The sequence below is a fragment of the Staurois parvus genome, unplaced genomic scaffold, assembly GCF_062004578.1.
Source record: "Staurois parvus isolate SC_StPar_1 unplaced genomic scaffold, SC_StPar_1.0 ptg000043l, whole genome shotgun sequence".
Classification (NCBI taxonomy): domain Eukaryota; kingdom Metazoa; phylum Chordata; class Amphibia; order Anura; family Ranidae; genus Staurois; species Staurois parvus.
The window spans coordinates 1,933,704-1,961,371 of NW_028317839.1; the positions used below are offsets into that span (position 1 = coordinate 1,933,704).

Consider the following 27,668-nt stretch of genomic DNA (forward strand, 5'->3'; position numbering starts at 1 on the left):
GAACAATGTGTCCATCTTAAGTAGAATATGACTATGACTTGAGTTGGCACCAGTGGGTTTTTATTAAGACAATAACAATTAGATATTTTGTGTTTTGAATTACAGACTATCATCTCCCTCAATGTACCTCCATCACTTTATACTGTATGCCTTATCTATTAACTGTCTATAATAGTTCTCTTCTGCGTAATAAAATGATCAATGTATCCAATTTTTGTGGAGTGTTAAAATATTTGCATCCAATTCCATAATGTAACAGTTTTATCCTTTTATATAAATACATAATTCTCAGATAGGATTTTAATCTGTGTTGCAGATCGCTAACACAGTTTATCTCTTTAAGGGCTGGACACTTAACACATGTCATAGGCAGGTGTAGGCTGTAGTGTATAAGGGCGGGGTGTCAGTACTGTGATACCGGTTTATCTGGCTTTTCTTTTACTGGTCCTGTCTCATTCAACAGACAGCACAGCAGAAGATCAGGCTCAGATGCACACAGGAAAATGGAGGAGCGCAACCTATCAGTGATTCTGCTAAAGGAATATGATTTCGAGAAGCGATTTAATGACCAAGAAGCCATCCAATGGATGCAGGAGAACTGGTGAGTTTTAAAGACCAGGGTAGGAAATTTATTTTTAATGAAATTAAAACGCATTGGTGCAAAACTTTTTATATCATCAAGTCTTTAATATAATTGTGTAGGCTTTGATAACGCAGCATTAGAGCAGCATTAAATAAATAAGAGCTTTTATCCTGTGCAATTTTTGAATAGAAAAGACTTTGTAGTATCATAGTAAGCAGTTATCTCTATTTGTATACTTTACTGAATTGGCTATACATAGATGGGTTAGACCTGAACCTATGGTCTGTCTGGATGATGTGTAGGCCAACCTGGAGCAAAATTTGCCTGTTTGTTATCAAATCAAGAATACTTTTAAAATGATATACTATTTTATTTATTTTTTGCAGCTCTAATAGACTGTTGCCTCCCAAATCAATTGATTGTGTTAAAGTGTTAACTGTAACTGAGTTAAGACAAGGAATCCTTTGAGTATTAGGATCAACAGAGGTACAAATTCTCCTTGAACATTTACAGGTTTGTACAAAAATGATCCTATGATTTTACACATAGTTATCATACCCTTATGCTGTGCACGTTTTCCAGTATTGCTAGGAATATCAGTAGAAGTATGTATCTAGTACGATGGTATGCCCACACTGCAATGTCTGGAAGTGTTCTAGGAGAATTTGTACCCCTGTTAATACTACATGCATGCTTCTATCGCATGCTTGTGGTGGTTGTACAGCTTCTGATCTGCCTGAGAAATACTAGATTCTCTATTACATCAAACTACAGTGACATTGAAGGTGTGTTATCCTGATATGGCCACATTGTTAAACATCCATAAAGAGTAAATGAAATACCTGATTGGTTGCCAAGGGCACACCATCTTATCATATTGCTGTCATGTGCTCACTGCCATATGGACAACCACAAGCATCAACGGGTCCAGTGACACCTGCATCTAGTTCAGCAGTTTAACTCATGCTCATTGTGTTGGAAAGATAAGATGGTGTGCACTTGGCAACCAATCATGCATTTCATTTATTTTCAGACAGATTCTGGCTATAAAGGTCACTTAAAGCTGAAAACGTTTCCAGTCTGGTGCATCTGAAAAAAAAAACCACACTGAGACTTGCAGCAGCTATGTAGTGAGGATACCAATAGTGTACACTCTGGTATTTATCATAAAGGAACCAGTTGAGGGATCGCCTGCTTTCTAGTGAAAATGAACAACCCCTCATAATGCATAAATTATACTAGGTCTCCAGAGGTTTCTAGGGGGTTCCTTGAGCTGTGGTGAATTGACCTTCTACTTGATGGTACCTGCATAATTCTGGGTCCAATGCCTCTTGGCAGAGTCAGCATCATTCCACCATTAATCTATTTGCTGTCTGTAAGGGTGACATTCTGAGCACCACTGAAAAGGGGCATTCATCCCACTGACCCACAATGAATTGGTTTTAACTAGGGTTCCCAAAGACATGAAAATTATTTCAGGGGTTCCTCTGAGGTAAAAAGGCTGAATTATGGATTTGCTTCCTAGAACATTCCAAAGTACCCATCAATGATGCAGAAGGAAACCACACAACACATGAAGCAAAAGTCATTCATCCAACTTACTAAATAAGAATCCAGCTTTATTGAAATAATTGCATATTTACATCAATTAAATACACAGTGGGTGTTGGGAGTAGGGTGTGAAAGCATTGTAAATAGATGAATATATTAATTTTCGACTGCAAACTAACCAAACGTACATACAATTTACATAAGCAATTATTTTTCAAATTCTGTATTTCAACGGTTGGAATTGGATCTGATTGCTGACATAATAAAAAGCCATTTTCTGAGACGAGATCTACAGTAGAAGAGAATGTTTGTTTGGTCAGATCAAACAATCTTATTTTCATAAATCTATATCTTGTGGCTGACCTATGACGATGGAAGAGTATATCAGACAGATTGGCTTTCCCCTAAGACAGCCCAGGTCTAGGGATGTCTTCAGAGTGCTTACCCACTATAGCGACTTACAAGAATACCCTTCCAATGTGTAACCATAGGGATGACAACCCTCTGATTTAGATGTTTTTCAGCCTGCCTTAATAGCTTTTAAACCCCCTTATCATTGATTGCCCTCCTAAGTCTATGGTACCATTATAACTACTGCATCTTGATTTTGATCCTGTAAATTAACAAGCAGTTGACATTTCTTTCCTGCATCGAAATATAACATAAAATGGTTTCACGATCATACATTCCATACACACCCATAGAAAAGAGAAAGTTTTAGAGTATGCCACAGAGAATGTATGAGGCTGCTTCCTGGAACAAAGGTCAGAATTCTTTCTTACGTTACACAATGATACGTCTGATTTCAGCAGTTTGAAAATGAGGTGTATATTTAATTGGCTATGTTTGCAGATACTTTTATTAGAAGTGACTAAGAAAACCTCTCAGGGGAGGAACAGACAACTCCTGAAGAAAATACAGCTGCTTGATTAGAGTATATGTATGAATTAAAAAAAAATAATTATAAACACCTTTTTTTTTCTTTCTATATAAGTGATCACATAGCTTCTGTTCTCAGCTGCATAAGGATCTCAGGGACGTGGGGTAGAGACTACATGGAAGAGGGGGGTTGTGTGTTGGCAGGAGACAGAGAAAGAACAATACACTGATCTTCCCAGTGAATGGCTGCGCAGGACGGCATGTCAGCACAAGTGTTTAGCCATTGGGGGACAGGAAGGTAGGGCTTCCAGCACAGACAGAAAACTGATGGGAAGGATGTGTTTTTATGCCTAGCATGGTCAGTTTGAAATAGGAATCGGGTAACTGGCAGGATCACCAGGCATTTCAACACAAAGGAAGAAATACAAAGAGAACAGGATACTTTTTAACACCAGTACATGGTACAACAGGCACATCAGGAATATGAAAGGTTGCTGTAATGTACATTTAAGGTAGGAGTAGTCAAATCCTGTATTGCTGACCAGATTTTAGCTAATTAAGGATGAAAATTAAGGATCATAAAACATGTTGTAATCTGACCATTCAATCTTTGCTTTTAGCAATGATATGTAATATGAGGACCTTCCTAATAAATGCCAATTAATATTTTTCCAATCAGGCAGGCCCATGCACTACATAGTTGTTGGTAGATGTAAAGGATATTTTACAATTAGATTGTAACGTGTTTGAGCTTAAGTGGAACTTTACCAACTATAACAAGCTGATAAAAAAGTAATGTTCTTTAGCAAGAAACATACATTCTATATTAATAATTATGCTACCAAAATTAGTGTGTGCTGTGAATTGCCTCCAGCATTGCTCCTGTTTCTTCTTGCTGGAGGCGGCCATTTTGCTGAAGCCCAGAGGCCCTGAACAGTAGCAAATCTTTAGGCTGTCAGAAGATCGGCCTCTACATTTTAGGCACAACGCCAAAAAATAGGGAGCAACTGAGGATGTGCAGAGCAGGGTGAGACATCATATTGCATATTGCAATAAACAGTATAGGCACTTATTTGTTTAATGTTTTACATAGCTATACCCGCAAAAGGGACCAACCTGAAGTGATCTAGCAGGACTTAATTTTCTGACTAAAGTTCCACTTTAACAGATAATCGGGTATTGTGAACAAAAGTATAAACTATTTTACAGCAAAGGAAAATGGGAACATTACTCATAACAACAAGCTTAGATCTCATTGGCTGCTGTGGGTAGATATACCAATGTAGCAATAGCTCAGTATATTTTCTTGAGGATAGGGGTGGGGACTTGCTAGATAGCAGTTCTCTTTTGTCAATCTTGGATAGCGTAGGAAGTGATTAAAACCCCTGACAGTTTTTATTTATTTATTTTTACCATTGGTGTCCCACTGGGGAAATGTTTCTTCTTTTCCTGTCCTGTACACAGGAAATAGCTTCAATTTTTGTTCTGGTGACGACTTGGATTTAGGATTTCCCATCACTTGCAGTCCCAGTAACAGAGATCACCAGAACAAATGATAGAGTACATCTCCTTAATCTGGAGACAGACAGCAATACAAATCTGACAGATAGGTTCCAACCCATCCTCACTCAATCCCAGGGGCGGACTGACCGTTTGGAAACTCGGGCAGTGCCCGAGGGCCCGGGGTCAGTAGGGGGCCCCTGGTACTTTTTTTCATAGGCTTTTTTTAGTTTGGGCAAGGACACAGGGGCCCCATGATCCCCTGTTGCCCGGGGGCCCCATGAGTTGTCAGTACGCCCCTGCTCAATCCAAGAAAAAAGTTTTGGCTTTAGATATATAGTACTTTAAAAAGAACATTACATGCAATGTTTTTGAAAATTGGTCGATTTTAAGGTATGTGATGAAAGAGAGAGCTCCTCATTTTCATGCTGGTTTTCATTACAGGAGAGCAGGAGAGTATACTATACTTTTCTAATTACTACTAATTGCTGTCTGGCTGATTGTAATTGGAAAGTCTGTTTGAAGAGTAGTAGAAAGACAGTGTTATCTCATTGTTAGAGGGATCAGGTTGGCAGGTACAAAATAGACTTGCAGAAAACAAATACCTACTTTGCATCACAGGTGAATGTATCAACATTGTGAGGAAGAGCCCTGGCACAGTTTTCATATTGGCACAAACAGACGTCAAATTCATTTACATCGATATAAAACACCTGCTGCCGGCTGCTCTTGTTTCATCTACCCAAGGAAACAGGTTAATGTCTGCAAATCGTATTCTTAGAATCTGTGCCATGGTCCTATAATTGGGCAATTCCACCCAAACATAATCCAAATAGAGAACATTCCAAGATAATGAACCAAGATTTAAACCTGTGCTTTGCCATACATTTTTTGTACAGAATCTGGTTTGAGTTGTATACTCCAATAACAATATTATGACAAAGATCCAAGGTATGAAATCAATAATCCCATAATATTTGGATGCATTTCATAGACTTGTATCAAAACTGTCTATATAAACATATCTATCTTTTTGAAAAACATAGCCACATTTACAGCAGATTTAAGAGCTCAGGTTGTGGCTGCAAGACGCACCTTATCAGAACAGAATCAGACTAGTGGGGAGTTCTTTCTTTTTATGTGTTTATTAACTATAAGAAAATTAGGGATGGAAGAAGGAGGAAAAGAATATCTGAATTTACCTAAATTTCACACATTTTTAAGTAAATATTATGTGGAAAATGTGTGAATCTCGGGACTTTTTGTGAAAGTTGTGTGATCCTTGTCTCTAAACAATGACAAATAGACCCCTAGGTCTGACCAAAGTCCTAATACATTCTCCAAGACCAGAAGGCTCAGTCGACAAAGAAGACAAAAAGATAAGGATTCCTATTTTCAGCTAGATAACATTTAAAACATCACAGTCACATATCTGAAAAAAATTATCCTTATCTTTGTGTAATTTTTTTTATTAAAGTAACAAACATGTTATACAGTGGGGATCGAAAGTTTGGGCACCCCAGCTAAAAAATTGTATTAATGTGCATAAAGAAGCCAAGGAAAGATGGAAAAATCTCCAAAAGGCATCAAATTACAGATTAGACATTCTTATAATATGTCAACAAAAGTTAGATTTTATTTCCATCATTTACACTTTCAAAATAACAGAAAACAAAAAAATGGCGTCTGCAAAAGTTTGGGCACCCTGCAGAGTTAATATCTTGTACTGCCCCCTTTGGCAAGTATCACAGCTTGTAAATGTTTTTTGTAGCCAGCCAAGAGTCTTTCAATTCTTGTTTGAGGTATCTTTGCTCATTCTTCCTTACAAAAGTCTTCCAGTTCTTTGAGATCTCTGGGCTGTCTGTCACGCACTGCTCTTTTAAGGTCTATCCATAGATTTTCAATTATGTTGAGGTCAGGAGATTGTGAAGGCCATGGCAAAACCTTCAGTTTACGCCTCTTGATGTAATCCCCCGTGGATTTCGAGGTGTGTTTAGGATCATTATCCATTTGTAGAAGCCATCCTCTCTTTAACTTCAGCTTTTCACAGATGGCATCAAGTTACCATCCAAAATTTGCTGACATTTTATTGAATCCATTTTTTCTTCTACTCGTGAGATGTTCCCTGTGCCACTGGCTGCAACACAACCCCAAAGCATGATTGATCCAACCCCATGCTTAACAGTTGGACAGAGGTTCTTTTCATTAAATTCTGTGCCCCTTCTTCTCCAAACGTACCTTTGCTCATTCCGGCCAAAAAGTTCAATTGTAACCTCATCGGTCCACAGAACTTGTTTCCAAAATGCATCAGGCTTGTCTATATGTTCATTTGCAAAGTTCAAACGATGATTTTTGTGGTGAGGACGTATAAGAGGTTTTCTTCTGATGACTCTTCCGTGAAGACCATATTTGTACAAGTATCTCTTTATAGTGGAATAGTGTACCACAACTCCATGTCTGCCAGATCTTTCTGGAGGGATCGTGCAGTCAAACGTGGGTTTTGAATTGTTTTTCTCACAATCCTGCAAGCTGTTCTGTCTGATATTTTTCTTGGTCTTCCAGATCTTGCTTTAACTTCCACTGTTCCTGATGACTGCCATTTCTTAATTACATTCCGAACAGAGGATATTGACATCTGAAAACGCTTTGCTATCTTCTTATAGCCTTCTCCAGCTTTGTGAGCGTCAACTATTTTCAGTTTCAGTTTTCTAGACAACTGCTTAGAAGAACCCATGGTGCTGATTGTTGGGGCAAGGTCAGATGAGTCTGGGCATTTAAAACCTTTGAGATTGACATAACCTGGTCTTCCCAGACGATGATTGAGAACAATCCATGACACTGGCAGGTCTCAGCTTTGCAAAGGGGGCAGTGCATGCTATAAATTCTGCAGGGTGCCCAAACTTTTGCAGACGCCATTTTTTTGTTTTCTGTTAATTTGAAAGTGTAAATGATGGAAATAAAATCTAACTTTTGTTGACATATTATAAGAATGTCTAATATGTAATTTGATGCCTTTTGGAGATTTTTCCATCTTTCCTTGGCTTCTTTATGCACATTAATACAAATTTTTAGCTGGGGTGCCCAAACTTTCGATCCCCACTGTACTTACCTGCTCTGTACAATGGTATTGCACACAGTGGCCCTGAATCTCCTCTTTTGGGGTTCCGGGTCAGCGCTGTTCACTCCTCCTGTTGGTGTCTGCCCCCATAGCAAGTGCTTTCTATGGGGGCAAATGTGGGGGCTCGCTGGGCACTACATGCATCCTGCAATCTCCCTTCATTCTCACCAGTCTTACATTTTACAGTGTTACTAAACCCAGGACCCTGCATTCACTATATCCGGTCTCCCACAGTACACAGGACATGGAAGTGCAAATGTTTTAGTAAATATAAACTGCTAAATACCTTTTCTCATCAGCAGTTAGAGCAGTCTTGTGACTTCTATCAGTGTTCAGCTAAGCTTGTATGGGGAGTTCTTTCTGCTCTAGGAGGATGCAGAACCCCTGAACTTGGTCTGGACAGTGTTGATTGGCCCTGTGCTGATCACATGCACTCTCCCTAGGAAAAAAAAAAAAAACCTCCCAAGCAATACACACCAAACTGAGCATGTACAGAGTGTCTCCACACTATGTCTTATCAGGACATAAGAGGGGGGTACTGGAAGAAGGGGAGGATCAAAGAAGTCAGAATAAAACAGCATTTTTACACAATGCAGTAGATTAACCCTTTAGGTTCCACAGTGAGTTTATCAAGCATGTTTTACTGGATATACAGACTGATTTTACTGTTTGGGTTCAGTAACACTTTAAGTGAGGGGTGTTGTAGGGTTACAGGGAGGACTAGTGTGGGAGCCAATGCTCTCTACTATTTAACTAATAGTGCTGATATCCAAACACAAAAAGCTTGAGTTCCATGAAGGTCCTATACAGCTAAGACTGTCTGCAAGTCCGTATTTGCATAGACTTACATATGCATCTCCCACCCCCCTACCTATAGGTTCAAGCACTAAATGCTGCACTGCAGGATACCCCAGCCTAGAGGTATATGTATCACAGACTCCAGGAGCACTGTCAGCAGGCTTATTGTAACAAGTAAGGCATAATCTTATGGTGCCTACCAGTTTTCATACCTTTTTTTTCTAATTTTTGAACAAAACAGGGAAGGGACTCCCCTGCTGTCAGATTACACAGATTTCTGCTGCTGCTATTGGCTGCAGCCACTGATCGAGTAGCTTTTACCTGGCAGGGCATTTGAACAGATTGTAGATCAGTAGACCGACTTCTGTTCAACTCTAGTGGCCACACATTGATCGAAGTTTGGCTTGGCCCTTCTGAATTGGTGGAATTTTGATCCATCGATGGCCACCTTAAGTAAATACCTCAACTTACATGCTCTTCTGCCTCTTCCAGGGACCATTTGAGTTCATGTGTGATTAGCACTGCAGAGTCCATCCTACAAAAATGTCCTTCAGTGGGGAAATAGACCTCCTTAAACTTCAGAAGCTACACACAGTATTATCAAAAGTGTTGGGGGAATACATCTATGCACTATGCGATATTCGAGCATACATGAGTACCGATGTATACCTGCATACAGCTACACGCAGCCATTAATGTCAATGGGTTTCCTGGGTGGGGAAAGATGCCCAAGTACCTGCTGTACATGGCCTTATATGTCCATGTGCATGAGGCCTTAGAATGACACTAAATGATATCCTACCTAATGGCCCTGTACCCTTATTCTTCAATTATTCTGTGTTTTTCTGCTCCTTGTAATATCTTTCATAGGCTCCAAAACCTGTACTTTTCCCTCTTGCTGCAGTTTGTTTGGAATGGGCAGTGCACATTAGCTGCATTCATGTGCAATGCTCTACAAATCCCATAGTTCATAGGGTCTAGTCTACGGTCTAGTTCTCGGGAGTGAGCAAGAGAGGGTGGCTACGTTCCTACATACAGTGAGATAGTGGAGTATCTATGTAGCCATCCTCTAACAGGAAGTCAGATTACAGCAGCAAAAAAAGGAATTTGGAGGAGGCTGAGAGAAATAAAAGGTATTGTGGAGTTAAAGCAGTATTGAACCCAAAAGCAAACATTTATTATACTGCAGCTTTCCAATTCTTAGTTGTGATGGCTGTATTAGTTGTCTTTTTTTTAGGCTTTCTTAATTCTATTTTCATCTCGTCAACCAGGCAGTAAGTCTACTGCTTTTCAAAAGAACAAGCTTTCTTGCAAAAGTATCAGGTTCAGGGAAGAGACAAACCATTGACCACTGACAGGGATACATGCAATGATCATCTTTTATTTATTTGTTTAAAACCTTTATCCCAAAAGGTAAAAAAAACTGTTTGCTGTAACTGCTTATAAAGTAAGAGCTGGACTTTGGCTTCAATTTGTTGGTGTATTTAAATCAGGTAGTAGATCTAACACCCCCTCCCCCGATGCTGCTGTCCAAAGGTGCCCCTGTGCTCCTTCATCCAGAGTGGGGACACTCTAATAGAGGAGGTATGTTACTGGCTGGATCATCAGGTGAAAACAGAGAGAAAAAAGCCTAAAAAAAGAAAACTTATACAGACACTACATCATGATTGGTAAGCTGCAATATATTACATTTCCACTCACTGTGGAACCTAAGGGGTTAATCTTCTGTATTGTGTAAAAAGGCTGTTTGATCCTGTTTTCTCTGTCCCTCCTCTTGTTCAAATGTCCACCTGAGAAGACAGAATGAACCTGTAACCACATGCACATGTTCAGTTTAGTGTGTATTGCTAGAGAGGTTTTTTTTTTTTCTTGGGAGAGTGCATGTGATCAGCACAGGGCCAATCAGCACTGTCCAGACAGAGGTCAGGGGTTTTGCATCCTCCTAGAGCAGAAAGAAAACTCCTCCTACAAGCATTAACCAGTGCTCTGCTAGACACTGATAGAAGTCACAAGACTGCTCTAACTGCTGATGAGAAAAGGTATTTAGCAGTTTATGTTTACTAAAGTAATTGCACTTCCATGTTGTGTGTACTGTGGGAGACAAGATATAGTGAATGCAGGGTCCTGGGTTTAGTAACACTTTAATAGCGCTTTAAGAATACATATTTGAATACAGTAGGTTGTTCTTTTAAATCATTATGTTTCTGGCGTGGCTGTTTTGTCTCTTTCAATCTACTTCTGTGTACCCCAGTCTATAGTTTGAATTTACCACTAAAAAGATGCTTTTGTCTGAGTTTGGTTCATCTCAGTAATATATTATTTTTCTCTTGCACAGGAGCAAGTCCTTCTTTTTCTCTGTTCTCTATGCCGCCATAATATTTGCAGGCCAGCGTGTAATGAAAGAAAGGAAAAGATTTGAACTGCGAAGACCTCTAGTCCTGTGGTCATTGGCCCTCGCTATCTTCAGGTGAGTAGGTGACCTTGTGTATGTAGAACCTCTACGGTAAATGTGATATAGAATGTTTTAAATCACTAGGCTCTGCAGAATTCAAACACTTTGAGTAACTGCAGCAGTAGCAGAGCAGACTACTACTACAGGGTACTACTACCAGCAGCTTTCACTATTGTTTGGCTTCATCATGACTCATACATGCAGAAACTGCTCCTGTGAAAGCATTTTGGATCATTTGAATGAGTTAGCTTTTCAATGACCTCCACCCGATTATTATGAATGCAATTATAGTGACAGAGTCTACAGGATAAGTTCACCTTTGGAACATGTTACATGCTCCACCTGTTTTTAGGGTGGAATATGTAACATGTTCCCATAGCCGCAGTCGCTGCCTCCCCTCCCTCTGACAGATAGCACAGGGAGAAGTTTCCCGGTACTATCAGTCAGATTTGAAAACAGCGCGGCTGTGCGGGGCTCCACCCACACGGCCACATCATTCATTCATGGACTTCCATGAATGTATGAGCTGCAAGTCCTAGCAGCCATAGTGGCTGTTGGCTTGTAGTTTTCAATGAGCTACCATGACACTGTGGAGCGCCGTGATCGTTCATTGAAGCTTCCTGTCAGAATATCTGCTTGACCGTACATCCTGTACAGCAAGCAGATATTCTGACAGGTCTGCAGGAGATCTGCATGGCATCAATGATCTAATGATTGCTGGTGCAATGCTTTCCAGGCTTCTTTGGACAAAAATAATAAATGCACATTTTTTTACCTGCAAATAAATGTGCATTTATTATTTTTGTTCAAAAGGTGAACTTATCTTTTAAAGTGGATCTATGATCTATGGGCAAAGCCAAAAAGAACATACAGTATATGATGCAGTCTGTCACTAGCATTAACACAGCAGTCTTTGCTTTCCTTCTGTAACATGTTGTATTTCCAGTCCTGCTGGGAGGTCTGGTATTTTTCAACTTCCGCTAACCTTTTTGCTGCCACCCTCATAATAGTTATGCTGTGAAGGAATTCAAAAGAAATTCAAAAGGCCACTATAGCAGCCTTGTCCCAACTGCCAGCTTCCTGTCCGAAGTTACATAGTTAGTCTGATTGAAAACAGACAATAGTTCATCCAGTTCAACCATTAAAAAAAAAAAAAAAAAGTTTTAATTCTATACCCACAGTTGATCCAGAGGAAGGCAAAAAAAAAACCAGCAATGCATGATCCAATTTGCTCCTGCAGGGAAAAAAATTCCTTCCTGATCCCCCGAGAGGCAATCGGATATTCCCTGGATCAACTTTACCTATAAATGTTAGTATCCAGTTATATTCTGTGTATCTAAGAAACAATCCAGGCCTTTTTTAAAGCAATCCACTGAGCTGGCCAGAACCAACTCTTGAGGGAGTCTATTCCACATTTTCACAGCTCTCACTGTGAAGAAACCTTCTGTGTTTGGAGATTACATTTCTTTTCCTCCAGACGTACAGGCATCCCGTGCCTGACACTCCTTCTCCTGCCATGTGTGCCAGGCTCTCTCCTGAAGTGCTCAGGACCTCCATGGCTGGGGTCAGGAGACCATCAGAAGATCAGCAAGCAATCATTCAACTTGCAGAGTTGACTTAAGGGGTCTAATAGATCTAAGGAGAACCTGTCATCAAGTTCAGTACATTCCTTCAATCTGAAAATTGAAGGAGAGAAGCAGAAAATTGTTGGCCAGATAGCAGCTGCATCCTATCAGATGCAGCCACTGTGCAGGAGTTCTGACAGCCGCAGGTGCTGGCTGTTAGAATACCAGCAGGATAGATTTGTCCATTATTCACGCTATTTAGCATGGATGTGGGAATCAAGTGATCAGAGAAATCTTGTTGATGTCTAGGTTAACACTATCCTTATCATAAGATGACAATGTTGCTGTCCAGGGGTGGCTCCCCCATAGATATAGTGGAGGAGTGAGCATAGCCACCCAAAGAGAAGAAGTGTGTTACTAGTCAGAACACTAGGTGAAAACTTAAAGTGACATTATTATTATTATTATTATTATTATTATACAGGACTTATATAGCACCAACAGTTTGCTGAGCGCTTTACATTATGGAGGAAGACAGTACAGTCTCCCTCCATAATGTAAAGTTCAATACAAGAGGGATTAGAGGGCCCTGCTCCTTGGAGCTTACAATCTAGGAGGGAGGGGATAGTGGTACAAGAGGTAATTAGCTGTGGGGGATGGAGTTGTAGGAGGAGTAGTGGATTCCAGTATTAGCTGGGGGCAGGGTAGGCTTCCCTGAAGAGATGGGTTTTCAGAGTGCGCCTAAAGGTGAGCAGAGTAGGCGATAGCCTGATAGCTTGGGGTAGGGAGTTCCAGAGGATGGGTGAAGCCCTTGAGAAATCCTGGAGACGAGCATGGGAGGAGGAGACAAGGGAGCTAGAGAATAGGAGGTCTTGTGAGGAGCGGAGAGGACGGTTTGGGTGGTATTTAGAGACAAGGACGGTGATGTAATTGGGGGCAGTGTTATGAACAGCTTTATACGTCAGTGTTAGTGTTTTGAATTTTATCCGTTGGGCAATTGGAAGCCAGTGGAGGGATTGGCAGAGAGAGGTGGCAGATATAGAGCGGTTAGTAAGGTGAATGAGTCTGGCAGCAGCATTCATGATGGACTGTAGTGGGGATAGCCTGCGGTGAGGTAGTCAAGGCGTGATATAATAAGGGAGTGAATGAGTTGTTTAGTGGTTTCCGGGGTTAGGAACGGACGTATTTTGGAGATGTTGCAGAGGTGAAGTCTACATGAGTTTGTCAGCGATTGGACCTGGGGCTGAAAGGACAGATTGAAGTCTAAGAGTACACCTAGGACCCTGGCGTGAGGCGTTGGACTGATGGAAGTGTTGTTGGTCTTGATGGAAAAGTCGGGGGGGGGGGCACGGGGACATTAAATGATATATTTATTCTGCAAACCTAATCCATACACATCCACTACTTAATCCATTTTTCATAAAAGTGTTTCTTACTGTGTTTTTCTGCCTCTCTGTCACGTTCTCCATGAGCTTCTGGCCCTCTCATTTTGCTCCTCACTTTCATTGGTGTGGAATGAGCAATGCAGATTAGTTGTGTTTTTGTGCACTGCTCTGTGGACACTAGAAATCCCATAGTCCACTTCCCCTAGTCCATCTCAGAAGTGGGTAGAGAGGGTGGCTGCGTTCCTACATAGAGTGGGACCATGGACAATGAATGTAGCCGCTCTCTAACTGGATGTTGGATCACGGCAGAAAAAAAAGGAATTTGGAAATGTGGAGGAGGCCGAGAGCAATAGAAGGTACTTTTTTGAGTTAAGAATAGCATTTTTTAAAAACAGTTTTCTATCACTTTAAAAATAAGCATAAAAAGTTAAAACTAATACAGCCACCACATCTAAGAACTGATAGGCTGCAATATATTACATTTTTGTTGTTGGGTGTAGATATCTCTTAAGTTTGTTTGTAAAAATTTCTATTGGCATTGCCTTTAACTGTGGTTTTGCCTCCACACAATTCTTTTGTGTTGATTTTAAGACAGGACTATGCAGAAGGTTGTGCATTAAAAGTAGATCTAAGCCCAAGCACTAAGCTTTATTATGTTTATGTATACATGAATATTTTATTAATATAGTAGCCAGCGATCCTGCCATGAAAGTTCTCACTCAGGCACGTCCTGTTATGGGTGAAATCTGCCTCCCATCTTTGCTCCTGCATTGTCAATCTGTCTTATGTAGTTTAGATAACATTTGGCCATGCCAGCACAAATTGCACAGGAAATCTGCCACTATCACTGCCAGGGAGACGGTGCAGAGCAATGACATGCAGCCGATGATAGAGTGAATTCATATAGACAAGAAGTGGCTAAAATCATCAGCACTGAAATACACGAAAGTATAAAAATGAAGCAAAAATTATATTTTATGAAGAACACTGCCAAAACACTTATTATACACTTTTTTTTTTTACAGGAAAGTAAATGTCATCTATTTAAAGCCTGTTCACACTTTGTCCAGTGACCGGTGCTTTTGCACACTGAATGGGCTCTTTCACACGGACATTCTGGTCGGGTCCATCTGCCTGTTTTTCAGGCAGACCCAATCGGAACCTCCATTCTCCTCTATGGAGCAGTGGGTGTCCATTTACACCCGTTAACATACGATCTGATCTGCTAAAAAGGGACAGATGGGGTTCCAATTCCCCTTCCATCCATCAAATCGGGTCAAATAAAAACAGACAGGCGGTCTGTTTTCACCCAACCGCTCTGTATCAGCTCTGCAGAAGCGGAGGGGACACAGAGCTGTCATCCGCTTGCTCAGTGGGGATCAGCGGAGAGGTCTCCCGCTGAGTAAGCGGATCTGCTAAATCCTGTCCGTCCCGCATGAAAGGACCTAATGAACACCAGTCACTACAAAGATACATGATGGGGGATATTTTCTGAAACAGAATGGTTACCATGCACAGCTGCACCAGATTCTGTGTGCTCCAGTTTTACTAAATCTCCTCCATAGAAAAAAAATGTTTTTTATATGCCATGTTCACACTACAATGCTGCAGTGCTGTGCTAATAAAACGCAACACATCTGAATTTTATCGTTATACAGCGCACATCCCATAAAATGCAACGAACATGAAATATTTTTTTAATATGAAGACGATTACTAGAGATGAGCGAATTATTCAAAAATTCGATTCGGCTGATTCGCCAAATTTGCGAGAGAAATTCGATGCGAATTTATTCGCCGCGAATTTAACTTATTTAAAGGGTTTCTAGGCTTCAGAGAGCCTTTATATTAGTGCAGAACACTGTACCTTTAATTTAAATGCCCTTGGAGTCTGCTGGGGAAGAGAAATAATACTGTCAGTCAGTATGACATGCAGATGAGTGCCGTCGATCTTAGAATCACCGCACACTTCATTCATTTGGGCAGTCACGGGGCACGACGAAGAAGAAGAAGAAGAAGAAGAATGAAAAGAAGAATGAAAAGAAGAAGAAGAAGAATGAAAAGAAGAAGAAGAAGAATGAAAAGAAGAATGAGAAGAAGAATGAAAAGAAGAATGAAAAGAAGAATGAGAAGAATGAAAAGAAGAATGAAAAGAAGAATGAGAAGAATGAAAAGAAGAATGAAAAGAAGAATGAAAAGAAGAAGAAGAAGAATGAAAAGAAGAATGAGAAGAAGAATGAAAAGAAGAATGAAAAGAAGAAGAAGAAGAATGAAAAGAAGAAGAAGAAGAATGAAAAGAAGAATGAAAAGAAGAAGAAGAAGAATGAAAAGAAGAAGAAGAAGAATGAAAAGAAGAATGAAAAGAAGAAGAAGAAGAATGAAAAGAAGAAGAAGAAGAATGAAAAGAAGAAGAGGAAGAATGAAAAGAAGAATAAGAAGAATGAAAAGAAGAATGAAAAGAAGAAGAAGAAGAATGAAAAGAAGAATGAAAAGAAGAAGAAGAAGAATGAAAAGAAGAATGAAAATAATAAGAAGAAGAATGAAAATAATAAGAAGAAGAATGAAAAGAAGAAGAAGAATGAAAAGAAGAAGAAGAATGAAAAGAAGAAGAAGAAGAATGAAAAGAAGAATGAAAAGAAGAAGAAGAAGAAGAATGAAAAGAAGAAGAAGAAGAATGAAAAGAAGAATGAAAATAAGAAGAAGAAGAATGAAAATAAGAAGAAGAAGAATGAAAAGAAGAATGAAAAGAAGAAGAAGAAGAATGAAAAGAAGAAGAAGAATGAAAAGAAGAAGAAGAATGAAAAGAAGAAGAAGAAGAATGAAAAGAAGAATGAAAAGAAGAAGAAGAAGAATGAAAAGAAGAAGAAGAAGAAGAATGAAAAGAAGAATGAAAAGAAGAAGAAGAAGAATTAAAAGAAGAAGAAGAAGAATGAAAAGAAGAAGAAGAAGAAGAAGAATGAAAAGAAGAAGAAGAATGAAAAGAAGAAGTATTCCAGTACAGCAAAAAGTGTATCTGCAGAGCGCTCCGCTATTTCTGACAGTTCTCTGACAGTTCCTTCACATTTACAGCGGTTGAAACATTGTATCTATTTATTTCCGAATAAAAACATCTGTATCCTAAATGGAAACAAATAGATACAATGTTTCAACCGCTGTAAATGAACTGTCAGAACTGTCAGAAATAGCGGAGCTCTCTGCAGTGACACTTTTGCCGGCTGATCGGGAAAAATTCGATTCGTGCACCCGAAGTTGGCTAAAATTCGGATTCGATGCAAATCGAATTTTTCCCGATATTCGAAACGAATTCCACTTCGCCTGGTTCGATTCGCTCATCTCTAACGATTACACTCAGTATTGACAAAAGGGTCACTAACCCCTATAAAGTAATTATGGTGGAATTCTTGTGTGCCGAATTCTTGTGTGCCAGATGGTTTCACCTTTCATTGATCATGCTTGTATAGTAGAAGAATCTCTCAGGATGATGATGCAAATCCTGAAACAAGGACTGAAACTTTCCTTTACTTTCAAACAGACAAAGCAATGGATGAACCCAGTAGAGTGGTTTGGCATGTCTCAATCTCCTTTTCCCCCTCTCTTGTAGCCTCCATCTCTTGAGATGGACAGGAGACTATGGACTATGGGATGTGTAGTGTGCATAGAGAAGAGGATATTAAAAGGGGAAAAATTAATAAGAAACAATTTAATGAAAAATAGGTTACAGGGCCATTAAGAAGTGGGTGTTTGTGGATTTTTTGAAGAATAAGGATATTGTTTAGTGTGCCTTTAAATTTATATTAATAAAAGAAATGCAGACCCATTCAGTGGGTTCAAGTGTGAGTTCTGCTAAAAAATATATTCAAGTAATTACACAAAATTGAGGAAGATTATGAAAACTTGGGCAAAAGCAATCCTCGTTGCTCATTGGCTGCAATGATGTGGCGTATGGCCGTTTGCAGTAATCCCCTTAGATTTTATATCCATCATTCCACCTCCTGAGTATCTTTTACTGTAACGCATGGAACATGTTGTTGCTTGCTTAAACGTACGTGTTTAATATACAAGCTTGTATGTAGACGTTGTGTTTCATGCTATTACTTAACAAGTCACAACGAGTTTCCCATGTTATCTGAGATCCTCGTATTCATTATATGTAATGTGTTCTGTTTGCTGTTGTCGAGGGAAGCCCAGATATTTCTGTTACCGCTACTCTTTGTTTTACCATGCTGTTGCTCAGATAAAGGTTGCTAGTAAATAATTCAATGGACTGGTCTACCCTCGAGTGCTTCAAATGTTATTTACAATGACAAAGGTAGTTGTCTGTATCCTAGTAAAAGAACACTGCTCTGCCCTATAAATACAAATGTATATGAATATATACTATAGATTATACATAAATAATGATGTGGGAACTTCTTGAAGCACATAATGTGGATTTATTAGAGCTATGGCTACCAATATGGCATTGCCAAGCTGATCCTTAGCATATGTATGGCCATCCGATCAGTTGAGCCCAACTTTGACCGTTGGGTTTTTGTTAGTTCCCATGGCTGCAGATTATACTTGGGTTTCATTTCTAATACCATCTTATTTGCGTTGTAGCTTTGTCTCTGGTTTACTTAAAGCAGAACTTCACTCTTATCATAAAAAAAAAATACAGCAAACGCACCTTAAAAAATGTTTAGTAATGGCTGTCTACAACAGATATTTATAGATAATTGAAGACTTTTTAGGCCTGGTTCACAGTAGTGTGACTTAGAACAGTGTAATTGTGGAAAAGGTTCCTAGCCCCATAGAATATGCAAAGTCACAACAATGTCACACTACATAATCGCACTGTAAATCTCATCAAACTCACATTGCAGTATTGTGAACTGAGCCTTATGCTTTGCATACCTTTTTAAATTTTCCTCCCCTTTCTCCTCAATCCATTTCCCTTTATTTTCTGGAACTCTGAGTCTGCCTCCTGAAACATGTGACAGTGGATATTATCTGAGGGGAAAGGTACTGGTGATGTAGCCTTCCCAGGATGCATCTGTGAAGCCCTAGTTACATCACCAGTGCTTCACTCAGCTAGAAAGTGATAAAACAGTAATTGCCAGTAAAAGCAAAACATGTTTAAATAATGAATGTAAGATGATTTTATATGAACATGGAAAGCTGCATTCTGATGTGATTTCTAGTTGAAGGGGAAGAAAGGTCCAATTTAAAGACACAAATTAATGCAGCTCTGTATTCCTTAATACACCCTTAAATGTATGTTTTTAAAGCGGCCCCCCTCAAAAAACAAAATTAAAAGTCAGCATCTACAAATACTGCAGCTGCTGACTTTTAATATTAGGGCACTTACCTGTCCATGGATCCAGCAATGTGCTCACCCCCAGCCGATTCTTCAATCAGCTATCTGGTGCTGGTGCCGCCATCTTAACTAAGAGAAAGCGGCAGTGAAGCCTTGCAGTTTCACAGTCAGTTTCCTACTGCGCATTCGCAAAGCGCGCTGTACTTTGTGAATGGGCCGCAGTCCTCTGGGACCTGTTAAGTTTTGCACAGGGCCAGGGGGAGGGGCGGTACCTGTCAAGCTGGCTGCCTACCTACAGTCTTTTGAAATCCCTGTAAAGCAGAGCTCAGGCTGGGGAGGCAGAAGCAAACCATGATGCCATTTGGTTGTCCTACTGAGCACAGAAGATGCACACAGGAGAAGAGAGCAAAGTGACAAAGAGAGATGAGATCATCAGTTTGCTGCTTCTCCTTTCACTGTCCAGTCACGGTAGGGTGGGGAGGAGATATCTAGGGCTACTTTCTCATGGGTGCCTTTCTGAAAAGCAAACAGCAGTGGATCACTCTTCAGAGGTGGCCAGCTACATGTTTGGAAAGCAGAGTTACTGCCAAATGTGACATAGTGAGTTTAAAATGCCACAACATGAACTGAAGGATCGTGTCTACAACAATGTGATCAGACCTGAGAATCTACCATATCTGCTTGTAGGTAGGCAGTCAAGCGCAGTAAAAATGTAGATCAACTGCCTATTTTAATCACCCATTTGCCACTTGAACTTGAGGGACAGAGATACAAATCCTTTGACAGGTAAAACCTCTCACTTACATGTATTTTATCTGTGTATTCAACTGATTGCCTGGTATTCAGATTTAAATACGTTATACTGTTTTCATGGTGTAAAGTTATTGATTATTTCCACAACAGTACACAAATCAGTGTCTTATAAATTGACTATCTTTACATTTGGTCTAATATTATCAGGGGAGCTAGATACAGCAGAAGCATTACAATCTATAACAATGTTATTTAACAAGTCTAATATGTTGACTCCTGCTATTCTTTATGGCTTGCAGTATCATCGGAGCAGTCCGCACTGGCTATTATATGATTACCTTGCTCCTGTCTAGCGGCTTCAATCAATCAATATGTGACCGTGGATTTTATAATGGGCCTGTTACCAAGTTCTGGGCATATGCCTTTGTCTTGAGCAAGGTCCCTGAGCTTGGTAAGTAAAATACCTTTACTTTTGGCTATTCAAATCTCTGCTTTTGAATCTCTAAATCCATATTTTTTTCATTTCAAAGATAAACACAGTCACAAAGAAATTATCTGAAGTATGTCTAAGGTAAAAGAGGATGACTTCTAGAGCCCTGTCACTTTGAACTCTTTCAACCTACAACCCTAGAGGGAAGCTATTTATGCTGGTGATGATACAATCTCTCCACAGTTACAGGGATGACACAAAATTGAGTTAATCTGATATGAAGGTATTACCATGATGCAGCTGGCCCCTTTTGTAAATGTCTTTCAAGTACAATATTATGGTGTGTGCTATTTAGCACACAGAAATAAAATTATAGATATTTTTTATAGCCTATTATTCCCCATGGGTGTGTTCTGTTACAATGAATTCTTAGGTATTCCCACACATGTTCTTTTTGTTTGTTAGACTCTTAGAAAGAACCAGCTTGTGTGGAATGCAGACAAACTGGCCATTATATATCTTTACTATCAAAACTTCAATTTTTGCAGCTTTGTGAAACCAAAAGAATTTTCCTCTTAGGTTATCTTCATCTCCAAGCATTGCATTATTTTTTTCACTTTTTTTAAGTCAACTTAACAGGTTTACATTTGGGAAACTCTTTAAGTATTTATACACTTTCTTTGCTTTGGTAAACCCATGGGCCGAACAAGAGAAAATCAGTAGGTTCCCCCATCAATACTGAACAGCATTGATGGAGGATTCTGCACCACCAGCTATTGTATTTAGACATCCATGGCACCCATGGCTGTCTGAATTACTGAGCAGTGACTGCAACTTCTTAAATCAGACTTTTTCAGATCAAGTGGTGCTGACTCCTGCTGAATCAGCCAAAAATGGGTTGTTTATGGCTAGCTTTAGACTTTGCGCATGCTATCATCTAAAAAGCTGCTGCATGTGCCTCCATATCTCTGTAACAGCTTCCGACCTCTTACTTTCCTTGCACACTTTTCAACAAATATTGGCCATAAGACTGCTGATAATAGTAATAGGCCAATAGGAATGTGTGTGGAGCAGGGATTAACAGCGAGCATTGATACTATCCAGAAGTGTTAAAGCTGTGCGTATCAGACCCCAGCCAGCATTCAGCCATGAGAAAAAGGTTTTTGCTGCAGGTATGTATGGATGCTCCTAGGCGGCATGATAGACCTATAACAATTGTCTTGTAGCTAATAAAGCCTCATCAATGAAGCCTGCACTGTTTGAATGAAAGAGGATAGAACAAGAAAGTGCTTCTAAGTGCAGTATATCCAGAAGAATCCGAAAGACTGATTTGGTCTTGAAGGAGGAGCTCTGCGCAAGTTTCGAAACACGTCACCGTTCCACGCCCGTTCCTAACCCACATAACTTCCGGTTGCAGTCTTCTGGACAGCGCGCGCTCCAGCATGCGTTCCAGCAATCCCAGAACTTGCAGTGGCCATCTTTTACATCTGATCCTCCACTCCCCCTGCAGCTGCTGGCCGGCACAGCTGGTTCTTGCATGGTGGATTGAGCCTCTGCACTCTGACGATTCTATTGAGCCTGTTTTAATCACGAGTTTGTAAGTGTTTCTAACCGTCATTATTAAAGATTCTTCTGGATATACTGCACTTAGAAGGGCCTTCTTGTTCTATTCTCTTCCATATACAGAGTTTGCTTTAACTTCCAGAAGTGCTGCCCGGTGCCTGTTGTCCAGTATCTCCTCCATCCCTGGCAGACATCTCTTAGTCCACAGCCTCCTTCAGTGATGTGCCCTATACATATCCTCTACTGTTTGAATGAAATACCTACATCATTGGCAGGATGACTATATTTATTTACATTTTTGTTCATATAAAGATAATCTATTTTTGTGTAAAGGAATGAGTTGTAAGTCAGATGACTGGCTACTAAATGATACCGTATATTATTCTGGGGAAAAATCATAAACTCAGTAGCAAAACCAGTTATAACTGAAGCAAATAATTTATGTCATTTGAGATAAAAACTTTCTTAACCTTTTACCATGAAGGAACCCTTGAAAACATTTTCAGGTCTCAGGGATACCCCATTAACAATTCATATTCATGCAATCAGTAGGTTGTAAAGAGTTCTAAATAAAAGAATAAAGAACGGTATATACTTAAGCCCCTCCCCTCTCTATATATAACACAATTATCTTTAGTGGTAAATATGAAACTAAACAAATAATAAGTGCAAATTGTAAAGACCTCTTACTTTGGTGGTTAGTATAGGCAAGAGAACAATCTGCCAATGCCCTCTCCACAAGGACCCCTAGCAACCACTTAGAAGAACCCAGGTCCCCCAGAACCCTGGTTGAGAAAGACTAGATAAATGTTTAGACTATAGATAAGTCATGTTTTTAAGCCTAGCTTTCTTCTAGAGGTGATGTGATTTTGTGTGTCATCTGACCATCAAAAGACATCTTTTAATTCAGATTTTAGTAATAACCCTGAACAGCTGAGCAATCATGTTTACGCTATGGATCAGGGAAGGCATAGGCACATGTAGACCTGTTTAGCCTTAGCTTATATTAGGGAACAAAAGCAGACACATTTTTTGCTGCAGTCTCTCAACCAGTGGTATTTGTAAATGCCAAAAGACATGAGTTTATAACTGATTAACTGCCTTTTTTTTAATCTTCTTTGTGTCCTCTTTTGTTCAGCATTGAGAGTGTTTGGTGTCACAAATATGAATCTTTTGAAATGCTGAAGACCTACACTAATTCTTCTTCTGTTGCTCTACAGGAGACACTTTGTTCATTGTCCTTCGCAAACAAAAGCTGATCTTCCTACACTGGTATCATCACATTACTGTACTGCTCTACACCTGGTACACATATAAGGACACCGTGGCTGGAGGAGGATGGTTCATGACAATGAATTACACTGTCCATGCTTTCATGTACTCTTATTACACACTGAGAGCAGCAGGGATCCATGTGCCACGATTCTGTGCCATGTTCATCACAGTGACCCAGATCCTGCAAATGGTAATGGGCACTGTGGTCAATGTTCTGGTGTACCGGTGGATGCAGGATGGGACATGTTCAAGCACAATGGAGAACATATTCTGGTCAACTATGATGTACTCAAGTTATCTGGTGCTTTTCTGCAGCTTCTTTTATAATGCTTATATGAAAATTCCAGCCAAGAGTAAGAAAGAATAACCTGTATTTAAGTATAGACTGTGAACTTGCCATCATACATTTCCAGCTGTTACCAGGTACAATATTTTATAAATATTTTTGAAAAAAATTAATATTTTTATATCTAAAAATGTTCTATCGCCAATATTGGAAGTAGTTTTGAAACGCTGCAAAAATCTGAACTGAAATGTATTCTTATTTTGCCATAATAAGAAACCAACAAATACATTTTGACAATTCCCAGTTAAATGTCCTGATTGAGTTGAATTTTCTGGAGCTCAAAACTCCAGAAACTACTATTTAGATATGTACTATTCACACATATGTTATCTATGCCCAATATTGATGATCCAGATATGCAAAGGCTGTTTATAATGGGCCATTTATTCAAAGTTCCAAATTTTAATTACTAATGAACACGCCGCTGTGACCAAGCCCCGATGGGTGGGGCAAAATGCATCAGAGGGCTTGGCTAGCGCGGTGCTGAGGCCACTCCACACATACAACACACTGGACACCCAGGGCTGGTCTTGAGCAGTGTCCACTCCCCCTTATCTCTTCCCAGACACTGGAACAGACTAAGGACACTGCTCCTTTCATTCCCATGCTGGTGGGGGTGATCCTTTCTGCTTATCTGGCTTTGGAGCAGCGCCTTTAAGCTTTACACATGATTTACTAATGAACATTGCTTTAAATATTTAAGCTTGATGACACATTTGCAACACAACGTCTACTGCTTAAATGAACATTTTAGGAAATACCTCACTGAGTCTAAACCAAAGAATCTTCAATTTTATTTGGCACTTAAATGTGTATAGTTAGTGGAATGACATCATGACATGTCTAAAAGGCTTTATGAACTGTGGTGTTTACTTTGCTAAAGATATGAAAAGAAATGGCTATTTATTTATTATTACAATACTGCAGACGTCCTTTACTATTTTTATACCCAATCCATTCTTCTTTAATGGAGGAGGAGCAGCAACAGCCTGATATGTATCCAGACTGGCTCAGAATGTTGCCATTCCCCTTCTTGGAATGCCGTACAAGGTTTACAGATTTCAAGAGGCTGAAATCAAGTCATAATCAGATATTTACACATTGAAAATACATTTATTGATTTTTTTTTTCATTGAATACATAGCTGCATTCATTTGTGTTTTTAATATATTTACTTCAAAGTAAACCTGCCGCGAAGAAACATGGATACTTCAATTGATGACCTGTCTTTCTTATAATGTTAATTGTCTGGTTGTCATGTTGTCTTTCTGTCTTTAATACATTGAGTCAATGGTCTGGAAAACAGTTTTCAAACAGTGACTTGTTTTTCTAGATTTCTAGATTTGCATACTTGTTCTGGGTTATTGAATAGGAATGTATTGTAACCAGAGGGTCAGCAGAGTAACAGACAGGTAGTTGGTTGAGATAGTTGAAGGCCTAATCAGGGCTCCTCCTTTAGCTTCCCTCAACACAAGTTACTGTTACTAGATGCTACTAATCTGTTTGCATTAGAATACCAATTGTATTTACGATTAAAAGTATTTTTTGCAGTGTTAGACCTTGTCCACTTTGATGTGAAAATCCACTATCAAGGCTTTAAGTCAATATATATGTCTGTGAATGTGTGAGAATAGTACAGCAATGCATTAGGAATTATATGGGCCTCTGTATGTATAGTGATTTACAAAGAGAATCACCTTTTCATTGAACCTTCCAACAATCATCTGTGCAGAAAACTAGAAAATTAAAATTCCCCATCCTTTTGATGTCTGAGCACACACAATTACTAAAATAATCTGTTTATTGAGTACAGTATATCTGTTTCTAAAGTCTCCTTCTGGTTAGCCTTTTAACCAAGTCTAAAAGCTGGGCCTAAAGGAAATAGGAATAAATTAGACATCAGCCTGTACTCTGATTGGCCTCCATCAGGATAACTTTCACTTTTAATCTTTTATGGAAAAGGACAATTGAATCTGAAATAAATACTGCTAGTATTTTTTTATTTTTTTTTACTTTTTTGTTTACCTGTCACAAAGCAAAGCTGCTGGATATTTGACTGTTTTATATTTTTATGAAATTTTTGCCTGTGTAACATAATTGGGTTTTTAATACGTGACCCAAAGAGCAGTAATGATGTATGGAGTGCAGTTTCATTGCAATCAAAAGTCATTTACATGAAGTCAGACAAGATAAAGATCATTTATGACTGGTTGCCAGTTGTAACTATACTTTTGCCATTGCTTCTTCACTTATTAAAGAAGTCAGAATATGTCCTTTAATTATTCAGGTTATAACATTTTATAATCTCTAGCTTTTAAAAGTGAACTGGTGCTATGAATTAACTATTATTCTTCAAGTAGAACATTTAGCTACACTTAGTCATACTGCTGTTTTGCAAAGACTGATGCTGGAAGCAGGGGCGGACTGACCATTCAAGCACTGGGTCAGTAGGGGGCCCCATGAAATGCCCCTGGTACTTTTTTTATAGGCTTTTTTGGGTGTGGACAAGGACACAGGGGCCCCATGATCCCCTATTGCCCTGGAGCCCCATGAGTTGTCAGTCCGCCCCTGGCTGGAAATAGTCTAAAATAGTAATATATGGCTGCAATATAAGAGCTTGATGTCTATGTGTATAGTGACTCCTAGATGAAGTAAGGGGATACTCTCATGATCAGCGTGTTTCCTTATATGCTGTGAAATGTCCCATGATCTGATAATGGAGATATAAAACATGTAACTGAGTTAGTTCCTTAACTGAAATTCATTCCTTAAACTGTAAATTGTACTTTCATGTATATTATATACACTTACAGAAATATATTTTTCAAAGAAATCAGTGCTCAAATATTTGTACATTGTACTATGAAAGGTGATGTTTATATTTGTGGCATTAAATTAAAGTTTTTTTTTAAATTTAAACCTGTGCATCAGAGTGAACTACTATGTCATTTGTTTTTGTTTTATATCATTGTGATTGCCAGTGCCTACCTCCCCTCATTTACACAGCACACAAATCCATCCTAAGCTAATAGCTGCCACACCTCTCCGCCTGCTTCAACTCCTGTCACCTCATTATGGATTATGGAACAGGTTTTTCTTGCTTTTCTGTGAAATGTTGTGCCAAGAGTGACAAGGATGCAAACACGAAAATGTACAGTATGTGGTATTCACAAAGTCTATAAATATAATATGTACTATCTGCAAGCATACTGGCTTAAAGTGGTTGAAAAGGCTAAAGGTGTTTTACCTTCATGCTTTCTATGCATGAAGGTAAAAAACCTTCAGTGTGCAACCCCACGTCCTCCAGCCCCCCTATACTTACCTGAACCCAATCCCGATCCAGCGATGTGCACAAGAGCAGCAGCTCTCCTGGGTCTCTCCCTGCTCATTGGCACACAGCAGTAAGGGAGGGGGGGTGGGTTGAGCCATGCTCTGTGTGTCTTATAAACACATGCTCTGGGGGCATTCAGCAGGGGGAGGAGCCATGAGCACCTGCGAGAGACCCGAGAAAAAAAGAGGATCAGGGCTGCTCTGTACAATATCATTGCACAGAGCAGGTAAGTATGATATATTTATATATATATATATATATATATATATATATATTGCTCAGCATAAATGAGTACACCCCTTTTGAAAAGTAAGATTTTAATCAATATCTCAATGAACACAAGAACAATTTCCAAAATTTGGACAAAACTAGGTTTTATAGAACATTTTTTTAGCTTATTACATAAAAGTAAGTTTAATAATATAACATAGATTACAAATGCTTCAGTTTTACTCAAATTAGTTGAATTAATACACCCCACAACAAAAACTACTACATCTAGTATTTTGTATGAGCTCCATGATTTGTAAGGACAGCACCAAGTCTTCAAGGCAAGGAATGAACAAGTTGGCGACATATTGCAACTTCTATCTTTTTCCATTCTTCAAGAACGACCTCTTTTAGAGCCTGGATGCTGGATGGAGAGTGATGCTCAACTTGTTTCTTCAGAATTCCCCATAGGTGTTCAGTTGGGTTCAGATCAGGAGACATACTTGGCCAATCAATCACTTTCACCCTGTTTTTTTTCAGAAATGCAACAGTGGCCTTAGATGTGTGTTTTGGATCATTGTCATGTTGGAAAAGTGCACGACGACCAAGGGCATGAAGTGTTGGTAGAGTCTTC

The 27,668-nt window shown here is 39.3% G+C and overlaps 1 protein-coding gene across 1 annotated transcript; it reads left to right on the top strand.

Moving 5' to 3' along the window:
* Nucleotides 1-442: 442 nt before the first annotated feature.
* Nucleotides 443-26,412, top strand: LOC149470468 (very long chain fatty acid elongase 6-like). Its single transcript, XM_089663644.1, has 4 exons — nt 443-601; nt 10,765-10,896; nt 20,179-20,330; nt 23,093-26,412. Exons 1-4 carry the CDS (start codon nt 504-506, stop codon nt 23,512-23,514), a joined length of 804 nt encoding a protein of 267 aa, XP_089519770.1. The 5' UTR covers nt 443-503; the 3' UTR covers nt 23,515-26,412.
* Nucleotides 26,413-27,668: the final 1,256 nt, after the last annotated feature.